Genomic DNA, 21,582 nt, shown 5'->3' with positions numbered 1-21,582 from the left:
AAGGTGACTTGTTCAGGACAATCCTGCATATATATATATATATATATATATATATATATAAAATAATATAATCCATAAGATAATTGAATTAATTCAATAGTAATTTAATAGTGTTTTTTGTATCATTAAATCTAAAATGTTATAATTTCAACATGCAATCTATATAAAGTTATTACAGATATTTTCCAGACTCGTTTTATTCTACATACCTAAGTTGGGATTAAATGTTACATTTACAGCCAAGCTCAACTTGAAGCTTGTATTTGGTCCTTTTCTCATGGCTGTGACCAAATCCCTTCTAGAAGCAGCTTAAGGGAGGAAGGTTTTATTTTAGACGACAGTTTTAGAGGATTCATGACTGCTTGAACCTCTGGAATTGGAAGTTGGTGGCTGAGGAAAGCTGTTTACTCCTTGGCTGATCAGGGGTACAGAGAGAGACACGAAGCAGCTAGGGATGGTATCACCAAAGGCCTACCCTCATGACCTCCATCCTCCTGCTAGCCTCTCTTCTTAAGTTTCTGAAACCCCTAAAACAGCACCACCATCTGGAGATGATTTCAAATCATGAGCCAATGTTAGGCATATTAGATATCCAAACACAGCAATCATAAGGTTTCACCTGAGTACTTGCTCTGTATTTAGAATCTGTTAATGTTAGAATTTAAAGGTGATTTTCAGCCAAACATGGCTGCTCTCTTTTCTAATCCCATAGCTCGATGGAGGCAGAAAGAGAAGATTCACTTGACAGCGTTAGGCCAGACTGATTTCAATCCTGCATTCCTGGTCAGCGGTTGCTTCTCACCGACGTACTGAGACCCCGTATTAAAGAAATAATTTCCAGACCCAAGGTTTTCCAAAACTATTTACAGTTTGCTAAAGCCAGAATCATTCAGAAATTTAGATTTTAAAAGAGAAATAAAAATTTAAAGTTTAGATGAGCACAGTGGCGTTGCCCATAATCCTGACATGACAGAGACAGGAGAATCAGGAGTTCAAGGTCAGCCTTTGCTATATAGCAAGTTCAAGGTCAGCTTGGGCTATATGAGGCACTTTCTGAAACAAAACAAATGCCCCCAAAACAAAACCAAAATACAAAAACAAAACGTGTTTGTCAGAGTTCTCTAGAGGAGTGGTAATCAACCTTGCTGATACTTGGACCCTTTAATACAGTTCCCAATGTTATGGTGACTCCAACATTTTGTTGCTATTCTGCAACTGTAATTTTGTCACTGTTATGAATCATAATGTAAATATTTTATTTTCTGATGGCTTTAAGAAATCTCTGTGAAGGCTGGGCAGTGGTGGCGCACGCCTTTAATCCCAGCACTTGGGAGGCAGAGGCAGGCGGATTTCTGAGTTTGAGGCCAGCCTGGTCTACAGAGTGAGTTCCGGGACAGCCAGGGCTACACAGAGAAATCCTGTCTTGAAAAACCAAAAAAAAAAAAAAAAAGTTATCAGGAAACATAAGGTATAATTTAATATCTTCAGTGTTTATAGCAACACACTTTATTATTGCATTTGTTCCTCAGTAAAATGATCATGGAGCGATCTGGGGTCAGAACCAAGTCTTCCTATTTAAGCCCATTTTTCTTACTGTGTTATCGTCGCCATCGGCAGCAGCTAGCTTGAACTGAGTGGTTTCCCTGGCATGTGAGCAGCTTTACTCTTAGGCGTTATACTTGATAGGACTATGTCCCTGGCCCCTGCTTCGGTAGTACAGGATCAGAAACAGCTATTGATATCTCAACGCCCATGGAAAAGTCTTCGAGAAAAAGATGGAGAGAGGGCTAGAGAGATGACTCAGTGGTTAAGGGCGCTTGTTGCCCTTCAGAGGTCCTGGGTTGGATTTCCAGCACTGATATGGTATCTTACAACAAGTTCAGTTTCAATGGATATGGTACCCTCTCTGGACCTCTAGGTACACCAAGCATACATGAGGTGCACAGACATACATGTAGGCCCCCTCCCAGACATACAAAAAAAGGATCTAAAAAAGCTTTCAGTATATTAGCATCAAGAATCAAGGTCTCTGGTTCCGTGAAAAATATATGCATCACAACTGTCCCAAACATATATTGAAAATAAAAGGCACAATTTCATTAATGCACATTGTTTGAATGTGTTTGTATTTATAACTTTTGGGAAGCTCTTTGGATCCGTTTTATGGTTTTCTTTTCCTTTGATGGCTTATCAAAATTATGTGTCTGCCTCCAGGTGTCACTTTGTTCCGTCTTGACAGTCTGCTGCCTGTCAAGGGTGCACAATTGTTCTTTGTATCCATGTCTGCAAGCCCTAGGAACTGCTGAGTGGATCAGGCAATATGTGAAATATTTCATTGAACTTAGACTCCGTCGTACTGTCTCCATGAATCAAGCCACAGTAAATCAAGGCTTTGCTCTGCCAGGGTCTTTCAACTTTCAATGTGTTTTGATTTAAGGGTCCTGGTTTGTGGTCATCTCATATTTCATGAGATGATATCCTGTGAGCATGGGAAAGATCTAAAGCAAATAATCAGATGAGAAAGATATATGAAATACAAGGTAGAGAGTCAAGGAACAAGCAAGAGAGGACCCAAGCACTGAACTGTCATTTACAAGTGTTGATATAACTAAAACTGGTACACTGCTTAATGCTTCCTTCAGTGACACTCTGGACTGTCTGTGCCTGAGATTCTTGGTGAACATAGTCATAAAAGTGTGTCTCACAAAACCCAGGAAAGACTTCCTTTGGTTACCTGTCTGTAAGATGGCCATTTTTTTTTTCTGGTGCAAGAGCTAATATACAGTTTTCCTCTCAAAGAGGGAAAGAAAAGCTGAACTAATGTAATTGTTTCTCTGCAAAATGATACTAAGTATTATCTTTTAAAAGATGATTGTTTGTTATCAGTGAACAGACCATATGACATTAAGGAAATGAAAATAAAATTGGCCATAATTACCTCATAAGAGATTTTCTTCATACCTTATTGTACTTCTCTTCAGTCTTTTATATGCATATTTTACAATCCAGCTTTAATTATGCTATATATGATTTGAGTCCTATTCTTTAACATTGTAAATTTTGCTACATTACTAGGTTAAGTATTGAATAGATTGCCATAGATCGTTTAGTCTATTTGCTTATGCTGGGAGATTTTGGCTATGTTTACATTACCTTTCACAAAACCTCCAAAACATTTGAGCTTTTTTTTTTGTTTGTTTTTTTGTTTTTTTTGTTTTTTTGAGACAGGGTTTCTCTGTATAGCCCTGGCTGTCCTGGAACTCACTCTGTAGACCAGGCTGGCCTCGAACTCAGAAATCCACCTGCCTCTGCCTCCAAGTGCTGGGATTAAAGGCATGTGCCACCACTGCCGGGCACATTTGAGCTTTTATATTTCAACATGTACTTGGAAATTTCTTTAGTATAAGTTCCTATATTTTAGTTCTGTCAGAAGCATGCGAGAGTGCCTACCACTACAGTGTATTTAAAATAAACAACAGCATCCTATACCTATGAAGGTACAAACAGCCTTCACAGCAGCAACCCGGGGACTACTCCCCGTGTTTCTGTGGGCCCCTACCTTGCAGATTACATGATCCTGACATAGTGATACTACTCAGTTGACATCTGTTCTGCTGCTTGACATTTTGAGTCACCTTTTGTCATAGTTTTCAGCTGTCAACTTGATGACAGTCTAGAGCCACTTTGAGAAGAAGGAACCTCAACAGAAGAATTTCCTCCATTGGATTCTCTCAATTGATGATTGATGTAGGAGGGTTGAGGTATGCCATCCGTAGGTCTTGATGTATAAGAAAGGTTGATCAAGCAAGCTTGTATGTAGAGTTACTCTCCGGTATGTGCTTCTTGCTCTGCCTCAGCTTTCTCAGTGATGGGTTGTGACCTGTCCATGTAAGCCAAAAAAGCTCTTCCATCTTCAGATTGCTTTTGGTTAGAGTGTTTTGTCACAGCAAATGAAAGCAGCTTTTTAAAAAATTGTATCACCTGTTCTCAAAGGCAAACTACCTGTCACTCTTGAAGATGTACAAAAGTGTGAATTAACAGTTCCAAAATTGTATCATGTGTGTAAGTTGCAAAGATTCTTTGTTACCAAACCAAACCAAACCAGCAGCAGAGAGTTTTGCTGCTTGCATTTCCATCTTCAAAGAGCCCAAGCCCATTGCTGGCTGTTGCCATCCTCGGCATCCTCGGCATCCTCAGCAATGTTGAAGAAAGGCCAGCAGCAGAGACAGGGAAGAGATGGGTGTGGTGGTCTGGGATGCCAAGAGCCCCTCTTGCAGCAGTGCTTCAGTAAGTCACCTCAGCCTCTGGGCTTATCTGACAGAGAAAGCAAGGCTAGACCACAACAGGGGCAATGATTTCATTATCCCTGGAATGTATCATAATGGGGAGTTGAAAGAGAGCAGAGAGGGAATGTGGAGAAAGTGTTAAAAGTTGGGGCGGACTTGTGTAGAGGGTCCATCTCTTATATTGTCTACTCTTGTCACTTTCCCACAGATTTAAGGCTTGAAAATAAAAGGGCAGTGAAGAAGATGGAAAGATGGTTTATGGGTTAAGAGCACTGGACGACCTGGGCTTGATTCCCAGCACCCACATGATAAAGCACAAGCATTTGTAGCTCCAGTTTTAGGAGATCCAACACCCTCTTGTGGCCTCCATAGGCACCAGCCACACGTGTTCAGGTACTCATTCACATTAAAACATAACAAAATAGAGACCATAGAACAAACACAGCACCAAAATTCCTTGATGAATAATCAAGAAATTATGAAAAAAAAAAAAGGTCATGTGCTTGAAATTCAGGTAGATGTGGATTAGGAGATACGATTTTTGTGGGATCACAGGGTCTCTCTGGGATTCATTTGGGAGTATCCAGGGGCAGTCTTCCCAACACAGGTTATAATTTGATCACCTTCATGTAGTCAGTTTGGCAATAATTTGTTTAGATATTGTCTTAGTTAAAGTTACTATTCCTATGATAAAACACCATGACCAAAATAAGATGATGAGGAGAGATCTTTATTTGTCTTAATGTTTCTACTTCAGTCCATCCCTGACAAAAGTCAGGTCAGGAACTCAAAAAGAGTCAGATCCTAGAGGAGCTCATGCAGAGACCAAGGAGGGGTTCTGTTTACTGGCGTACTGCCCATAGCTTGCTCGGTCTGCTTTATTACAGAACCCAGAACCACCAGCCCAGGAGCATGTACACCTAGCACCTACAATGGACTGGGCTATCCTCCATTAATCACTAATTGAGAAAATGCTCACCAGGCTTGCCTACAGCCCAATCTTATAGGAGCAGTTTTTCAATTGAGGCTCTCTCCTCTCAAATGACTGTAGTTTGTATAAAGTTGTCCTAAAAGTAACCAGAACAGGTATTTTAGAAGTCACTCTTGGCTCTAGAGATCAACAGAACTCTGTTCTTAGCAAAAGGTAGACAGGCATGTCAAGGAGCACAGAGTAGACGTTGTCTTTATAAAAAGATAAAGAGTACGTTCTGTGGGTGTGAGGAGAGGTGTGGGGAGGTATGGGGGAAGGGATGTCTCAGCGGCCTGTGCCGAGGCATCTCGACGGTATAGCATAGAATAGAGTTTATTCAGGGCGTCGAGAAGGGAGCCAGGAGGGTAGTAGAGGCAGAGAGAGAGGGAGAAAGAGAGAGAGAGACAGAGATAGAGAGAGAGAGAGAGCAGAGAGGTAGAGGTAGAGAAGTAGAGGCTGGCCATGACCACGTGGAGAGAGGGGGAAGGGAAGGGGGGAGGGGACAGGGAGATGCAAGAGGCAAGAGCAAGATATCAAGAGAGAGGGAGGAGGGGGCAAGCAGCCCCTTTTATAGTGGGCAGGCCTACCTGGCTGTTGCCAGGTAACTGTGGAGGTGGAGTTTAGACAGAATACTAACAGTGGATATGCAGCAAACATTATTGAAAAAGGTCTGAAAAGAAAAAATAGCATATTCTCTTCTGTTTGGCAAGAAGTCATTTCTACATTTGCATTTAGTGTCTTGGGAATATCACAAATGAGTCTTTTTTCTCTCCTTTGGTGCGGCAGATACAAGACAGATTAGATCAGACTGAAAGTAGATAAAGGCAGGTTTGTTTATTAGGAGGCAGCTCTTGGGTGGGCTCACTTATCTTATACATTCAGGCTAAAGAGGTTTTATGGGTCGTGGGCACAGGTGATGATGTGAGCTAGGAGCTGGGATTTTGTCCATATAAGGTAAAAAAGATGAGCCCCGATGGGCGCTCACAGGTAAGTTGCAAAGAGAAGTGATAGCCAGGAGTTTTCTCTCAGCAGGCAGGGATGGGGTGTGGTGTGGTTCTCTGTGTGGGTGTGGTTCTCTGAGTGGGCATAGCTGGGGGAAGGAGGGCAGATGGGGTTTCCTAACCTGTAGGGGAAATGTGCATGGGGTGGTGGTGAGTAGGTGTTCCAGCCTGAAACAAAATAAAATTCCCTGTCTTTATTTTCAAGGAAGTGCCAGAAAAGATCTCATTTCTTACAGTTAAACTTTGTCTTTCAATTTTCATATGAGTGTGAATTTGTGTATGCATGTGTGTGTTCGTGTACTGTGCTTGCATGTGGAGGTCAAAGATTGACAGTGTCTTCCTAAATTGCTTTCCACCCTGTCTCTACCTCCTCACTCCTGATCACACACCCAGCTCTTTACAGGGGATGGATGCTGTGGATGTAAATTCTGGTCCCACTGCTTGACCACTGGGATATTTCCTCAGTCTCCTCCACCCTAATATGTTATTCCTGAATAGTGGGTGAAGAGACTCTGGTCAGTACTGGTGTGTTTATAAAAAGATAGAGTGGGGATATGTTCTATGGAGGTGTGGTAAGGTATGGGGGAAGAGGGTGCCTTGGTGGGCCCATGCTGAGGCATCCCTTCCCCCTGAGGGACCAGCTACACACTGGTAAAGTATAGAATATAGTTTATTCAGGGCATGGAGAGGGGAGTTAAGAGGGTAGTAGAGGCAGAGAAAGGCAGAGAGAGAGAGAGAGAAAGAGAGCGAGGAGAAGTAGAAGAGTAGAGGAGACAAGGCTGGCCATGAGCACGTTGTGGGGAGGGCGAAGGGAAGAGCAAGAGAAAGCAAGAGAGAGAGAAGGGGGAGAGCAGCCCCTTTTATAGTGAGTCAGGCATACCTGGCTGTTGCCAGGTAACTGTGGGCCAGAGCTTAGACAGAATGTCTAATAAGTATGGCGGGCATGGCTCTGGCAGGCCTTGCCCTTCTCCCTGTTTTCCCCTGCCTTGCTTAAAACCATTAGATTACATTCCTAAAGCTGTTAGACTTTGGCGCGCAGCTTAGGACAGACAACACCAGGCCAAATGGTTCCAAAGAGGAGGGGGTTTATTCAAGACAGAGGGCAAAGGTGGGGAGAGAAATGGGAGGAATGGTGGAGGAAAAAGAGAGAGAAAAGAGAGAGAGAGAGGAGAGAAGTGGAGGCCCGCCACAGCCACGTGAAGAGAGGGGGAAGAGAAGGGGGGAAAGGTGAGGGGACAGAGAGAAGCTAGTGGCAAGAGAGTAAGAGAGTAAGAGAGAGAGGAGGAGGCAAGCAGCCCCTTTTATAGTGGGCAGGCCTACCTGGGTGTCGCCAGATAACTGCGGAGGTGGAGTTTAGACAGAATACTAACAAAAGCTAGCCACCAAAGTCTTTACTTTATTTGGTCACTTCGTCCTCCTGAGGCACACCACCAAGGTCCAGCTATGCGTTGGCTCACTTCATTAACATGCTCAATTAAATTGAAACACCTCATCCTAATGCAAGGTTTCTCCCTGTACATCTATAAATAGCCATTTTCCTATGTACCACATCTGTCTCCTCTCTATCCAGAGGCAGTCCTTTGTCTCTCCTCCTCCCCTCCCCCCAGACAAATTCCCCTTCTTCCTCTCCCTTATTTCCTTACCCTCCGCCTCAACCTCTATCTCCTGTTTTTGTCTCATTCCTTGCTGTCTGCCTTGCAGGAGTAAATAAGTCTTCTTTGTGCTGAGAACTTGGGGGGTGTTCAGAGCCAGTACTTAAGAGTGGTCAGAGGTGTTAACATCAGCCAAATGGAAGGCTAAGCCTCTCCCATTCAGATCATGTTCATAAAAGGAAATAGTTTGCCAGTGCTTTTAGAAAGGAAATGTCCCGGTATGAGCGTAGTGACAAAAAGGCCCATCCTAAAAGTTCATGGTCTTTAATTGCTTGTAGTTAATTAGTCACTCCTGTGTGAGAGACAGGCAGTAGAGGTGTGGTCCATCTGGGGTGGGGAGGAAAGGGAGCTATTTGAGAAAAGTAGGAGTTGAACAGACCATGCCCAGAGAACATGAAATCCCAACTGGTCTATTTCAATATTTATGCCTTGATCTATTATGACTACATGAACCTCCCATATGTTAAGAGCAGGCTCTTACTTAACCTGTTCTTTAGCCACTTCATTGTATCAAAAAATGCTTAGGTCTTGTCATATTCTTGTTTTGGAGGTACTGTAAGACCCAATTTATTATTCTTAGTATTTATAAATTGCACTTAACTGTTTATGTTGCTTTCTGTCTGAGTCCCTCCTATCATCCCTGTTTCTGAATCCTCTTATGGGCTTTAGTTGGGATCTCTTGATACGGCTTTGTAGGACTTTCAGATCTTGGTTTAAACTTAAATTTGAAAGAACTCCACTGTCCCAGGACGCATCCTGGGAGGGGCACATTCCTTAGTCTGAGGACAATTGCTAGATTAACATCCAGAGAAGGAAGGGAGAGGCTGATTAACATTCTTCAGACCACAGGGGAGGGAACTCACCTTTGAGTGAGGAAGGCCCAGAGCACACAGACCCATTCCAGGACACTCCTTGTCATAATCTGAGTCACCTAGAGACCGGACCTGGAAAGGTCAGACTTTGTGGTTTCCCCTCGTGAACTCTGTATAGGAACTGCTCCCAGCTTTTGTTCGGGGCTCTCTTGCCTGCATGCGAGAGAGTCCTAGTGCACTAGTATCATTAAACCTCATGTTATTGTCTCATCCGTGTGTGTTTCTGTGGGAGCTTGTCCCTTGGGTTTGGATCTTAGAGTCCAACAGCTTCTGATTCACCCTCATGCCAAATACGTGAATTTATGTTTTGCCTAAAGAGCAAGTAAAATGGAATATAAGATCTCGAGAAGAAGGAATGGAGCTCTCAATGAAAGAATTGATAGTATCAGCCAAACAATATATGGGCATAGTTTTAAAGGACTGAGATAGTATACTATCAGCTTTGTCATTTTAAATAAACACTTATCTGCATGTGACATGTGACTATTTTCTAAGAAGCACTCATGAATATGTGTATCCTTAGGTAGATCTAGCACACCTTAGTCAAGTCTGGAAGAAGAAGGCAGATGAAAAAGGCAGCAGTGGTTATTGCATGGGCTCTTTAAACAAGAAGAATTTGAGCTTGAGTAAAGTCAAACATGTTGAGAACATTTATTGCTCCCAGTTGAAAATAATGAAGTACAGACTGTCTTTGCCAAAGGGGTGCCATCCAAGCCCTTTGGTGATGGCCTTTATTACCCTGAGGCTAGATACCTAAGTTTCTCTAGACACCTCAGTCTAGACCTTAGTCACCTAGTGTCTAGTTTTGCTGTACAGTTTGAAGTCTCTTCATTTTTGTCTTCTGCCTTCGAGCAGTTCTGAGTTTCTTAGTTTTTAAGAAGTTGTCTTCTAGTTGGTACAGAAAGTCTTCTATTCGTCCAACCTAGAAGAAATAACCAAAGAGGATTTTTGTTGTTGTTGTCGGTTTCTTGGGTGTTCATGTTTGAATTTGAGATGTCTCCAGAGGACCCTATATTTGAGCCCTGGCCCCAGCCAGTGGTGCTATTTTGCAAGGTTGTGGAACATTTAAGATGTGGAGCTTCAGTAAGGGAAGAGGGTTACTCAGGGGGAGCTTTGAGGTTTGGCTTCCCTCTGCTGTCTGCTTCCTGACAATAGATCCAAAGTGACCAGCTGCCTCCTGCTCCTGTATCCAGGCCTTCTCTGGCACGATGGACTTCATCCTTTCTTAAATCATACAACAAAATAGAACCCTCTGCCCATATATTGCTTTTTTTTTTTTTTTTTTTTTAGGTATTTGATTACAACAGTGATAACCAGTGCAGAGCCTTGGGAACATGAAAATGAAGAATTTATAGTTCAGTCACAACTATGGGCCCTGTTCAAGCCCAGCGAGGTTGGATGTAAGGGAAAGAGGTTTCTCTTTCTGGCTCCCTTGCTTTACACAACAGGAAGGTAGGAGTTGGTTTTTCTAACACAGTGGGGATAGAGAGGCTCATTGTACCCATGGTGTTTCTGGTGGTCAATGAATCCAGGGATTTCAAAAGAATGCATGGTAAAAATGTAACTGCAGCGGTTTTCTCTAGCTCCTTCATGAAAACCAAGAGAGAAAATGTATCTGGCCTCTCAGAGGAAAGCTGGCAAGTCTAGCATTTGTGTAATGGGACCCTGACCACATGGGGGAAACTGGATATTCCACATTGGCTTGGCAGGAGTCATTGCTCCTTGAAATCAAAGAAGAAGTTTGAAAGTAAGTACATTTTCTTAAGAAAACCAATCAACCAACCAATACTACATACTCAAAGGAATAGTGTGAAACAAAGACACCCAGAATAATAATTCTCCAGAGAAAAATAATTATCAGTCTTTTTCAAAGTAAATCTGCAGTTATCCAGTGGAAGCTGGCTAGATATATTTTATAATGTTTGTCTGAAGAACTATAGGATAAAAATTTCCATATATGCTGAATTGGGCTCTCATGAGAGTCGGTAGTTACAATTCATACTTAGCCTCGCCTCCCAGACCTGCGCACTGTATTAGTTTACCATCACTCACCACAGAGCTCATTGTCATTAACTTAGCTCACAGCTGGCGCACTTACCATGCAAGGTACCGTCTACTTAAGATAAAAGCACTTAGAACTTCAATTTTCCAATTTTGAGTCCTGCTCTTAAACCATCTGATTTATCATTCAGGGCTATATCCAAAAGATAATTCAGATTGTCAAAGCAAGAGTAATAAATGGCTGAGCTTTCTCTTCTGCATGTTATGTTAAGGACACGCCAGGTGATATAAACTTCGACTGCGTTCCTTAAGAAAACAGATAACTTATTTATGCAAAACAACTCTTTCCGAGAACCTTGCTGTAGTTACAATAGGTAAATGTCTCCAAAAGCATATTGTCCTTTGTGATGTCTTGTCCTTGAAGAATCATCAAAATAACCTGTGGTCAAACCACTATTTTATATATTCCCTATATTCTACACTATGCAGTTTCCAGGTAATTAGTGAGTAAAGATAACAAAACAGCCAGCAGCAATTAACTAGGAAAGTCATTAAACAATCAACTTGGACACAATGGCCACACTACTGGTCTTTTGCCAGCTGAGTTGGTGACACCTCCCTGTCATTTGCGGTGACAATGTATCATTGTCAACATCTCTACAGTTACAATGTTCCCAATCGGCTCAAGTACAGTTTGAACTGAGAATCATACTTCAGTGAAAGCAAGCCTTCTCCAACAAGAAAAAAATTCATTTAAAAATGAGTGCTGCTTTCATTTTGTTTTGGACAATTGTTTTTAGTAACAAAGTGGGTTTCCTTTCATTAAAAAAAAAAAAGACAAAGATGTCTGAGTGTTGCACTGGTCTTGCATATATCAGTAATCCCAGCTCCTGGGAATCTGAGCCAGTGGGTTTTGACCTGAAAGTTAGCTTGGGCTACAAGCTAGGAGATCCTAGCTTAGAAAGAAACAAAATAGAGCAAAACCAAACAAAAGAAAAGAAAGGAAGATGCAAACCAAGTCAGCATGGTAGAGTGTAGGCAAACAGAGTCAACACTCATGTGTCCTGACCTGTCTTGTGAAGCTGTTTCTGTCAATCTCACATTTACGCCACTGTGATGGCTTTAACGTTAATCTGGTAGGATCTGTCTTGGTTAGAATACTTTAAATGGATTCCATGTGGCCCACACAGATTCAAGCGAACCTCTTCCACTGCCCTTGCAGCTGTCTCATACCACTCCATCAGCTTTAGGCCTGTGACACATCTCTTCCCTCTGTGGGACCCTACAGTCCTTGCATTTATGGTTAAACGCCAATGCCTCTGCGGAGTCTTCCTCCATCAGTCAGCCCAGGTTGGGCATTAGCTATAGATTCCCACAGGAATTCATTCATCTTTGCATATTACAAATTGTTTTAGGAAATGTTTTAGATTTATTTCATGTGTATCAGTGTTTTGCTTGCATGTATGCATGTGCATCATGTGTGTCCCTGGTGCTCTCAGAGGCCAGAAGAGGGGATCAGATCCCCTACAGCTGGTATTACAGATGTTATGAGCCACAGTGTGGGTGATGGGACTCAAACCCTAGTCCTCCCCAAGAGAATTAAGTGCTCTTAGCTCATATCTCTGGCCCCAGTGCTACAAGTTTTTACATTATAACTTATGAAGATTTAAATATCTGTTTTGTGAAACTAAATCCTATATTGTCCTTATTTCTAGAACCTAGGATATGACAGACCACTAGTCGCCCATCGCTTTCTAGGAAGGGAGTTGAGTAGATGCAGAAAACAGTGATTTTTCCCGGATTCCATCTGATACAGGTATTCAGTACAGCAGGAGACCTTCTTTTCCTTTGTTGGATAAACAGACACTATGTCTACAACCCATCACTCCACCACTGTTACCTAGTTTCCAGGCTATCGTGGCAAGGCAAGCCAGTAAGAACAAGGAGCACTTGGCATGCTTCAGACTGCCCCAGTGATGACTCAGCAGAACTGTAATGTTCTTTGCTTGACATATTATGTCCTTGCTCTGTGACACTGGTGGAAGTCATGTGTCCCCTTCCTGGGCTTCAGGTCTTACTCACCTTCTGTATTATGAGACGGGTACCCCAGATAATTCCAAGGTCACACCCAGTCATACCATTTCGTGACTTGAACTCACATGAGATCTGGGTAGTCTGGTCCTAAGGACATATACACACACTTTCAGAGGTGGGGGTGTTCTCTTAGAGCACACCATTTTATCAATGACACAGTATGTAAGAAAGTTAAGTCAATTTTTGCTTCTTTTCCTACTGAAGGATAGGAGGGCTGCAGAATGTTTTAGTAAAGCTGGGTTCTTATTTTTCTCTTTTAAGTCAAAGAAAGAAAAATGCTGGTTGAAAGGAAAATAGATTCACATAACTAAGAACAGATTGCAAATGATAGAAATTTCTATAAAGCCCTCAGGGAGATGAAACACAAAGAAATACACAGGTGATAAAGAGAGAAAATGAGCTGGTGTGGGGCATGGGTTTTTTTAATCTTTTTTTTTTTTGATATATCATCTATTTGCTTAACAGCATCAGGCTGCTTGGTCACTGTGAGACCAATTTTTCCATTTGCAAAATGGGCAGGTAGCATTTCTTTATGTCCGTGTGTGCCAGTGCTGACTTGACATTGCAGTGACGTGGATGAGGAGCTGACAGTATTTGCAAAGAATTTTGGATGTCTGATGACTGAGGGGAGCTAAAGTTCTCAGGTAGAGGGCAGGCTCTACTCTCCTCGGTGGGTGTGAGTTAGCAGTCATATTGAAGAGTTAAGAAATTATTATTAGGCCGGGCGGTGGTGGCGCATGCCTTTAATCCCAGCACTTGAGAGGCAGAGGCAGCAGATTTCTGAGTTCGAGAGTTCGAGGCTAGCCTGGTCTACAGAGTGAGTTCCAGGACAGGCAGGGCTATACAGAGAAACCCTGTCTCGAAGAACCAAACCAAAAAAAAAAAAAATATTATTAGGCAGTTGGTTTTTGTCTTTTTTTGTGTGTGTGTATGTGTGTGTATGTGTGTATATGTGTGTAATACACATGTACATATATTTTATGTAGGTTTTCATGTGGTTCATGTTGTCCAGGAAGGCGTCAAACCTACCATATAGCCACTACACCTAGACACCTTGTTTATGTAGGGCTGGGGATCTAACCTAGGCCTTTCTGCTAGTACTCTACTAACTGATATACATATCTCTCCATCTTAGGACATAATAATTTATATCTAAATACTACTTTTATGAGTTTCAGTATAAATTAATATAAATTGTTACCCTTGAAATTCATTTGTTAAAATCTTAAGTCCTATAATTCACTTAGTCTTAATCTTTATTTATTCAATTACAATTTAATAGATGTGTGCAATGGGACTTGATCCTGTACACCCTAAGCTGCCTCCTCCTGCTCTTCCAGAGGACACGTCCTTATCACCTTCATATCTCTCTCTCTCTCTCTCTCTCTCTCTCTCTCTCTCTCTCTCTCTCTCTCTCTCTCTCCACACACACACACACAGACACACACACACACAGACACACACACACACAGACACACATACACACAGACATACACACACACCTCATTGTGATGGTTTGAATAGCAATGGCCTCTGTAAGCTCATATATTTGAATTAATCATCAGGGTGGTGCTATTTGAGAAGTATTAGGAGGTGTGGCCTTGTTGGACAAACTGTGTTACTGGGGCGTGGGTTTTGAGGTTTCTAAAGCCCATGCCAGGTCCAGCCTCCCTCTCTTCCTGCTGCCTGCAGGTCCAGATGTAGAACTCTCAGCTTCCTCTCCAGTACCATGTCTCCCTGTGTGTTGCTGCACTCCCCACCATGACGACAATAGACTAAACCTCTGAAACTGTGGAAGCCAGCCCCAGTGAAATGTTTTCTCCTATAAGAGTTGCCTTGGTTATGGTGTCTCTTCACAGCAATAGAAACCCAGACTAAGGCAGCCATCAGGTCAGATTCATGCAGTCTGCTGGAATGTTGCTGATGTTGCTGGCTTGGCCTTGTGTAGACCTTCTGCAGGTAACCATTACTGCTGTTGAGTTCATGAGTGCCAGAGTCGTGCTGAGTTCAGAAGACAGAGAGACCTTCCCAGCACGGCTCCCATTTTCCTGCTCTTCCAGTCTTTCTGACCCCTCTTCAGTGAAGAGCCCTGAGCTTGAGGAAGTCAGTGCAGCTGTTCCATTTGCAGTTAAGCATATGACAACGTTTGGTCTGGAGATCAGACCAGGGTCATTCTTGTTAGCATTCCTTCAAGGCTCTGCCAACAGTTACCTGGCAACAAGCCACGTAGGCCTTGCTTCCTATAAAAGGGGCTGTTTGGCCCCTTCTCTCTCTCTTACTCTCTTATACTCTCTGTCCCTTCTATCTCTGACTTTCTTCTCTTCCTGCCCTTTCTCCTTCTCTTCCCTTTCCCCTCCTCCTTTCTTTCCATGTGTTCCTGGCTGGCCTCTCCCTCCTTCTCTCCCCTCCCCTCTCTCTGTCTCTGTCTCTCTGTCTCTCTATGTCTCTGTGTCTTCGAGTCTCTGTCTCTGTGTCTCTGTGTCTCTGTCTCTCTCTGTCTCTTCTCTCTCTCTCTCTCTCTCTCTCTCTCTCTCTCTCTCTCTGTCTCTACTCACTTTTCAACTCCCCTTCTCTTGCCCCAAATAAACTCTATTGTACACTATATCCATCGTATGGCTGGTACCTCAAGGGAAAGGGATGTCTCAGCATGGGCCCGCCAAGGCACCCCTCGCACCTCACCATAGCTCTATCCTGGCTCTCTTTTTATAAACCACAACTTTGGTGCCACGAGACTTGGATATAGAAACTTGTAGGTTCTCGTCTCCCATTGCCACATAGAATTCCAGCCACACTGGATCACTTGCTAGACCTACCTATCCAAACACCAGAGAATTGGTAAGCTCCCCCCACCCCCCAACCCCCACTGGTCGTGTAAATGTCCTCCTGGTCCCAAGGGAGAGGTATTGAGCTCCCAGCCATTCTGTAGTGTCCTTGGGAATGGAGGCATTCACAGTCATGACTGGCCTTCTCACTGACCCTTTGTTCTAGGACATTTTCCCTTCTGTGAGATGTTCCTCTCTCCTCTGAGATGGTTCCTTTCTTGCTGCTGCAAAATCTTAGGCCTCAGTGAACTGTTCTCCCACTGTTCCTTGGGGCACTGGCCTGGCTTAGCTACCGCCATTTTCTAGTTATTAATTTATCCCCAGGACACTGGTGAAGGTAATTATTAACTTCTACTCTCACCCAGAATGGGTATGTCTTTGATGCCCCACCCAGGATCCCTACTGGGATGCCTCCTGGTCTAAAAGGCTTCCAAATTCAAAGGCTAAATTTGGCCCCAGTATCCACTCTACATGGCCAGTTAATGAAGGTTAGAAAAAAAAAAAAACAATCAAAAACCCAAAAAACCCCTAACTCCAAACTTTTAGAACTCTCACCAGTGACCTGAAAAATGAAAAGATTTCTATGTAGGCTTTCTTCCTCCCCCTCATTCTCTTGATGCTCCCCCCACTTTGCTCTCTGCTCCTGGTTTTCTGCCCCCTTGCCTGCCACTGTGGCTAGCTTCTTTCCGATTTTCGATTTTTGTCTTTCCCCAGCCCCCCAGCCCTGCCACCTGAGACACTCCATGGTGCACCACCACCTGCCTGTCACCACCACTGTCGGCGCTCTGGTTTCTTTCCATTCTAGTCCGAATCAGCTCTAAGTAAGGTGTAACAGGAGACGGGATCCCTGTGTACAGCCAGACCTGCTGCTCCTCTCCACTTGTGCCTTTATGTTTATTTCTATATATGGTTTTATCTTCTGGTACATAGCTGCTTCTGCCACTCTAAGATATAACAAACAGATGCCTTTCCTCCAGGTGGATAGCTTCAGCACTGCCATCTTTGTTGGTGGCAGTCTAATGACTGTCTACCATCTTTGTTGTGGACACATAAGGTTTTCTTATACTATTGCTTTAATGCCATCTTAGCTAAGAGTAGTCATATGGCTGGCTGTAGCTTCAGAGCCATGTTGGTTAAAGGCAGTCCCATGACTACCTACTACCTCTCTCTCTCTCTCTCTCTCTCTCTCTCTCTCTCTCTCTCTTTTGGGTTTTTCGAGACAGGGTTTCTCTGTATAGCCCTGGCTGTCCTAGAACTCACTCTGTAGACCAGGCTGGCCTCGAACTCAGAAATCCGCCTGTCTCTGCCTCCCAAGTGCTGGGATTAAAGGCATATGCCACCACCTACCAAAGATAGTGACTCCTACTATCTTTGTTATGGGCAGTTCCCACCCCACCACCTCCTCACCTTAGAACAGCATGACTTAGGGTCTCCAATTTCTATTCTGCCTTGGTAAATAATAATTTTAATGTTAATTTAAAGATTTACAACAGTAGACAGGTTAAAGATCACTGCCTTAAATATATGTTTAGCCTTGTTTTTGTTACTGACATTACTTGTATCAAGTTTAATACACTCTCTTTCTTTGCCAGATACAATCCAGAACAAGTAATTAAACAAATACAGATTGCCTAACTCAGATATGCTTAATAGGTCCTGGCTCTCAATGTTGTAAAAACTCTGCTAATTAAAATGTTACGTGTTTAAGCTTTTTATGACAGACAGAGACTCCCAAAGCCTAACAGTGACCTCCCTCTCCCACCTCCTACCCTCAACCGCCAGCAAGGTCTCTGAGAAGATATGGGCATAGTGACAATGGTACCTGGATTGTGGTATGATAACTACTGAGAAACATCTCACCATTGCCTTGCCTGCTGCCAGGGCTTGACTGGACTGTGGACAAACAGAGGACACCCAAAGAATTAAATGTCTTATTGCCTAAGATAAGGTGAGTCATTTCTCCCACGTTCCTACTCCATAGCAAAATGCTTCTTGCCTTCTGGGCCTGATGGCCAGAATGACTCTTCCCAAGATGTGATGTAGACCACAGGATCCAGAAAAACTGTTTAGGTGGTGGACTATAGACCAAACTCTGTCATTTTAATTAATACGTGACATCTAGATTATAATTTATTCTAGCTTCTTTCCCCAAGGTAATCCACTACCTTATTAGCTCATTAGTCAGTTTGTTAACTGGTTAAGACTAGCATAACTCTCATTGAAGACAGACAAGTTTGCCTTGCTCACAGGCTTCATGATAAAGGATACACAGGTTCAGATATAATCTTTCACAGAAGTAATTTTCTGTTACTTTATTATCTAAATTCACTTTCCAGTGACTAAATGCTTCATATTTCCTCCCCTTGTTATACCACTATCCTAACATTAACCAACAGAGTTTTTATAAATTAGCCTAACTCTAATAAGACATTCCACTGTATGGCCCAACTATATAATCACAAGTACAAATTTTAAGTTTCCTTGGTTATCTTCTAATCATAGACCTAAAGTATTTCTCATGACAGACAAATCTACACTATCACCGATCATAATTACAAAGTTAAGTTTCCTTTGGTTATCTTCTAACCATTGACTTAAGGTGTTTCTCATGCTAATCTATATGATCAACGGTCATATTCACAAAGTCATTGAGGTTTCAAGTTTCCTCTAATTGTCTTTTAAATGTAAACTTAAAATTGTTTCACATCATGCTAAATTTATGTATATTCAGTTTCCTAGACAGAAGGAAAAAGCCCTTCTTGTTCCTTCTGCTCCAAGAAAGGTTTTTGTCTTCCTCAAGCTCACCTTAAAGTCTGTCCATGCTGTTAACAACTTTGTCTCTTTTGTTAACTTATAAGCTCCAAGAAACACACTTAGATCATCAGATCTACCTCTCAAGGACCAAGCAGACTCTATCTGGATAAATACACTTGCCAATCAATAGCCTAAGTTTCTACCTGTTCCAGAGGGTGGGATTCCTCTCCTGTTCCCTGGGATTGGGATACCTGCCCCTCATTCCAACCACCAAGACTGACTCTCTCCTCTCCTTGACCTTTTTCTCCCTCTCTCCCCTTTCTCCTTTCCTCCCTCCACAGGTTCCTGTTTTGCCTCACCTCTTTTCTTCTCTTATCTCTCTGCCTTTCTCTGTCTCTACCCCCTTCTCAAGTCCTTTTTCACACCTAAAATAAACTCTGTTCTATACTGCACCCATTGTATGGCTGGTACCTCAGGGGGAAGGGATGCCTCAGCATGGGCCTGTGGAGGCACCCCTCCCACCACACACACCTGACTCTATAAAACATATCTTAGTGCCTTTTCTCTAAAACACAGTACTTCCAACATAAAATGACCCATGTCCTGTTGCAAGAGAGTGCTTTGGTGTTAGGACACAGGAAGAAAGTCAAAGGACAATGAGAGTATGGATTTGGTTGCAGCCAAGACCCAGTAACGAGAGCCAGGAAACTGCTAGAAGCTCGAGGGGAATAGGACAGACAGACTCTTCAAGGCACTCAGAAGGAAATGGCCTTGCATGTGCTTTCATTTCAGATTCTTAGACTCCAGAGCCATGCATTTCTTTCTTTCTTTTAAGCCACTCAGTTTGTAGCATTTGGCTATGGTAGGCCAAGCAAGGAAATTTAGCCAATTAACTAACTCATGCACAAAGAGGAAGGGAGCTCAAATTTCTCCTTACCCATTACTTTGAGGCTCCTGATTCACTTTTCTTATTTTTGAAGAGTCTCCACTTGGCTGGTTCCCCCTACAGGGGCTTAGTCAACAGCTTGGGAACCAGAGTGCTTTGCCACAGTGGCAGTCTGACCTGCACTGTGATGCAGCGATGGCTGCAGTGATGGCTCAGCAGTGGGGAGTGCTTGCTGGGGTTCTCTTGGCAGGTAGCAGGACAGGCTTCTCACAAGGGCCTGTAACTCACACTCTGGTGGACCAGATTCCCTCTTCTGGACTCTGCTGGTACCTTGCACTCACATGCACATAACAATACACATGCAGTCATGTACAACTAAAAGAATAAAAATCATTCTTGTTTGGAAAAAAAAAGAAGTTTATCTCAAGCATGAGTGAGTAGTTAAAAAATTATCCAAACAAAAAAGATGCTGGATTTAAATATGGGATTTTCTGTTAGGTTTGATGCAGTTTGGGTCAAAGGGGTGGGCATGTGCAAATGGGTTTGCTTACAAGTGCTTATGATTCAGCAACTGGAGGCTGATGGAATTTAAAGAAAGACTATAAAAGACTTTGCCTTTAGAAGGAAAAGAGTAAGCGCCCAGAGTCAAACTCTTCAGGAATAAATATCAGGCACATGTGACTGTAGAATTGGTTTTAGAATGAGAACATGTTTTTGGTGATTAGCAGTTTGGGCTGAAAATCCTCGCAGCAAAACAGATCTTCACTGCAGCACAGTGGCTTTGATTACATGAGTTTCTTCGCTCTGTTCCAGCTTAATTTCTAGACCAAATGCTTTTAAATATTTATCACCCTTAATGGCTTGAATTTTAATTCTTATTAGAATTACAATTATTTTCAAACATGCTTGAAATTAATTTCTAAAATAAGCCCAGTTTCTGAAACACCATTGATTCTGCAGTGGCTTTACCTTTTGGCTAGTATTTAGTGAGCCCCTGCGGGTCTCTTTTCTTACTCAGTGGATGTTGTTGTATTCTACAACATGTAAAATTCAGGCATCTAGTCCAGAAATTTTAGCAAAGTTACAAACCTTCATGCCCAAATACAAACTATTGATTAAAAATGCCCACAGTGACAATACTTTTTATCTAATATAGAGCTAAAAACCCTGTTATTAAATGTTACTATCACTTTGTCCAGGGACACAAATGTTGTGGCTTGAACATAGGCATCTCTTGACTAGTCTCCACTGAAAACTCTCTTGGGGTCATAGTAAAGAAGGTGGTGGTGGTGGTGTCTGGCTGCAGGGATGGCTCAGTGGGTACAAGTTCTTGCTGCTGTTGCAGAGGACCAGAGTTTTATTTCTAGCACTCACACCAGGTGTCTCATAACCCCTTGTAACTCCAGCTCTAAAGGATCCCACATTCTCTCTGGCCTCTGTGTGGTTCTACACATACAAGCATATAAAGCATACACAAGAAGGTGGGGCTTTGGGGAAATGATTGGATCATAGAAGTATAGCCCTCATGAGTCACTACTCTTAAGAACAAAGGTCAAAGGATTTTGCTTGTCCATTCTTTCATATGAAGACCATACACACACACACACAGACACACAGACACACAGGCACACATAGACATACACACAGACACATTCAGACACACACAGACATAGAAACACATACACGGACACACATACACATACAGATACACACAGATACACATAGACATACACACAGACACACACAGAGATACACAGACACAGAAACACATACACAGACACACACAGAGATAGACAGAGATACACAGACATAGAAACACATACACAGACACACACAGACACACACACAGACACACATAGACATACACACAGACACAGTCAGACACACACACAGACACACACAGAGATACACAGACATAGAAACACATACACAGACACACATAGACACAGACACACACAGACACACATAGACATACACACAGACACACACACATGGACACATATAGAGATAAACAGATATAGAAACACATACACAGACACATTCAGACACAGACACACACACAGACACAGACACACACACAGACACAGAAACACACACAGACACAGAAACACACACAGACACAGAAACACACACAGACACACACAGAGATACACAGATATAGAAACACATACACAGACAGACATAGACACAGACACAGACATAGACACAGAAACACACACAGACACACACAGACACACACAGATA

At 42.6% G+C, this 21,582-nt stretch overlaps 1 protein-coding gene across 1 annotated transcript in view; it reads right to left on the bottom strand.

The window, feature by feature from the left end:
• Positions 1-9,410: 9,410 nt before the first annotated feature.
• The window catches only part of Spata16 (spermatogenesis associated 16), a 286,800-nt gene continuing 274,628 nt past the window's right edge, over positions 9,411-21,582 (bottom strand). Inside the window, exon 11 of the mRNA XM_028763601.1 lies at positions 9,411-9,703. Coding sequence (XP_028619434.1) covers positions 9,581-9,703 — 123 coding nt within the window. The 3' untranslated portion in view covers positions 9,411-9,580. The remainder of the gene's footprint in view (positions 9,704-21,582) is intronic.

The sequence above is a fragment of the Grammomys surdaster genome, unplaced genomic scaffold (genome assembly GCF_004785775.1).
Source record: "Grammomys surdaster isolate TR1022 unplaced genomic scaffold, NIH_TR_1.0 62, whole genome shotgun sequence".
Classification (NCBI taxonomy): Eukaryota; Metazoa; Chordata; class Mammalia; order Rodentia; family Muridae; genus Grammomys; species Grammomys surdaster.
The sequence above is the reverse complement of the archived record's forward strand: the minus strand, read 5'-3'. Positions and strand labels throughout refer to the sequence as shown.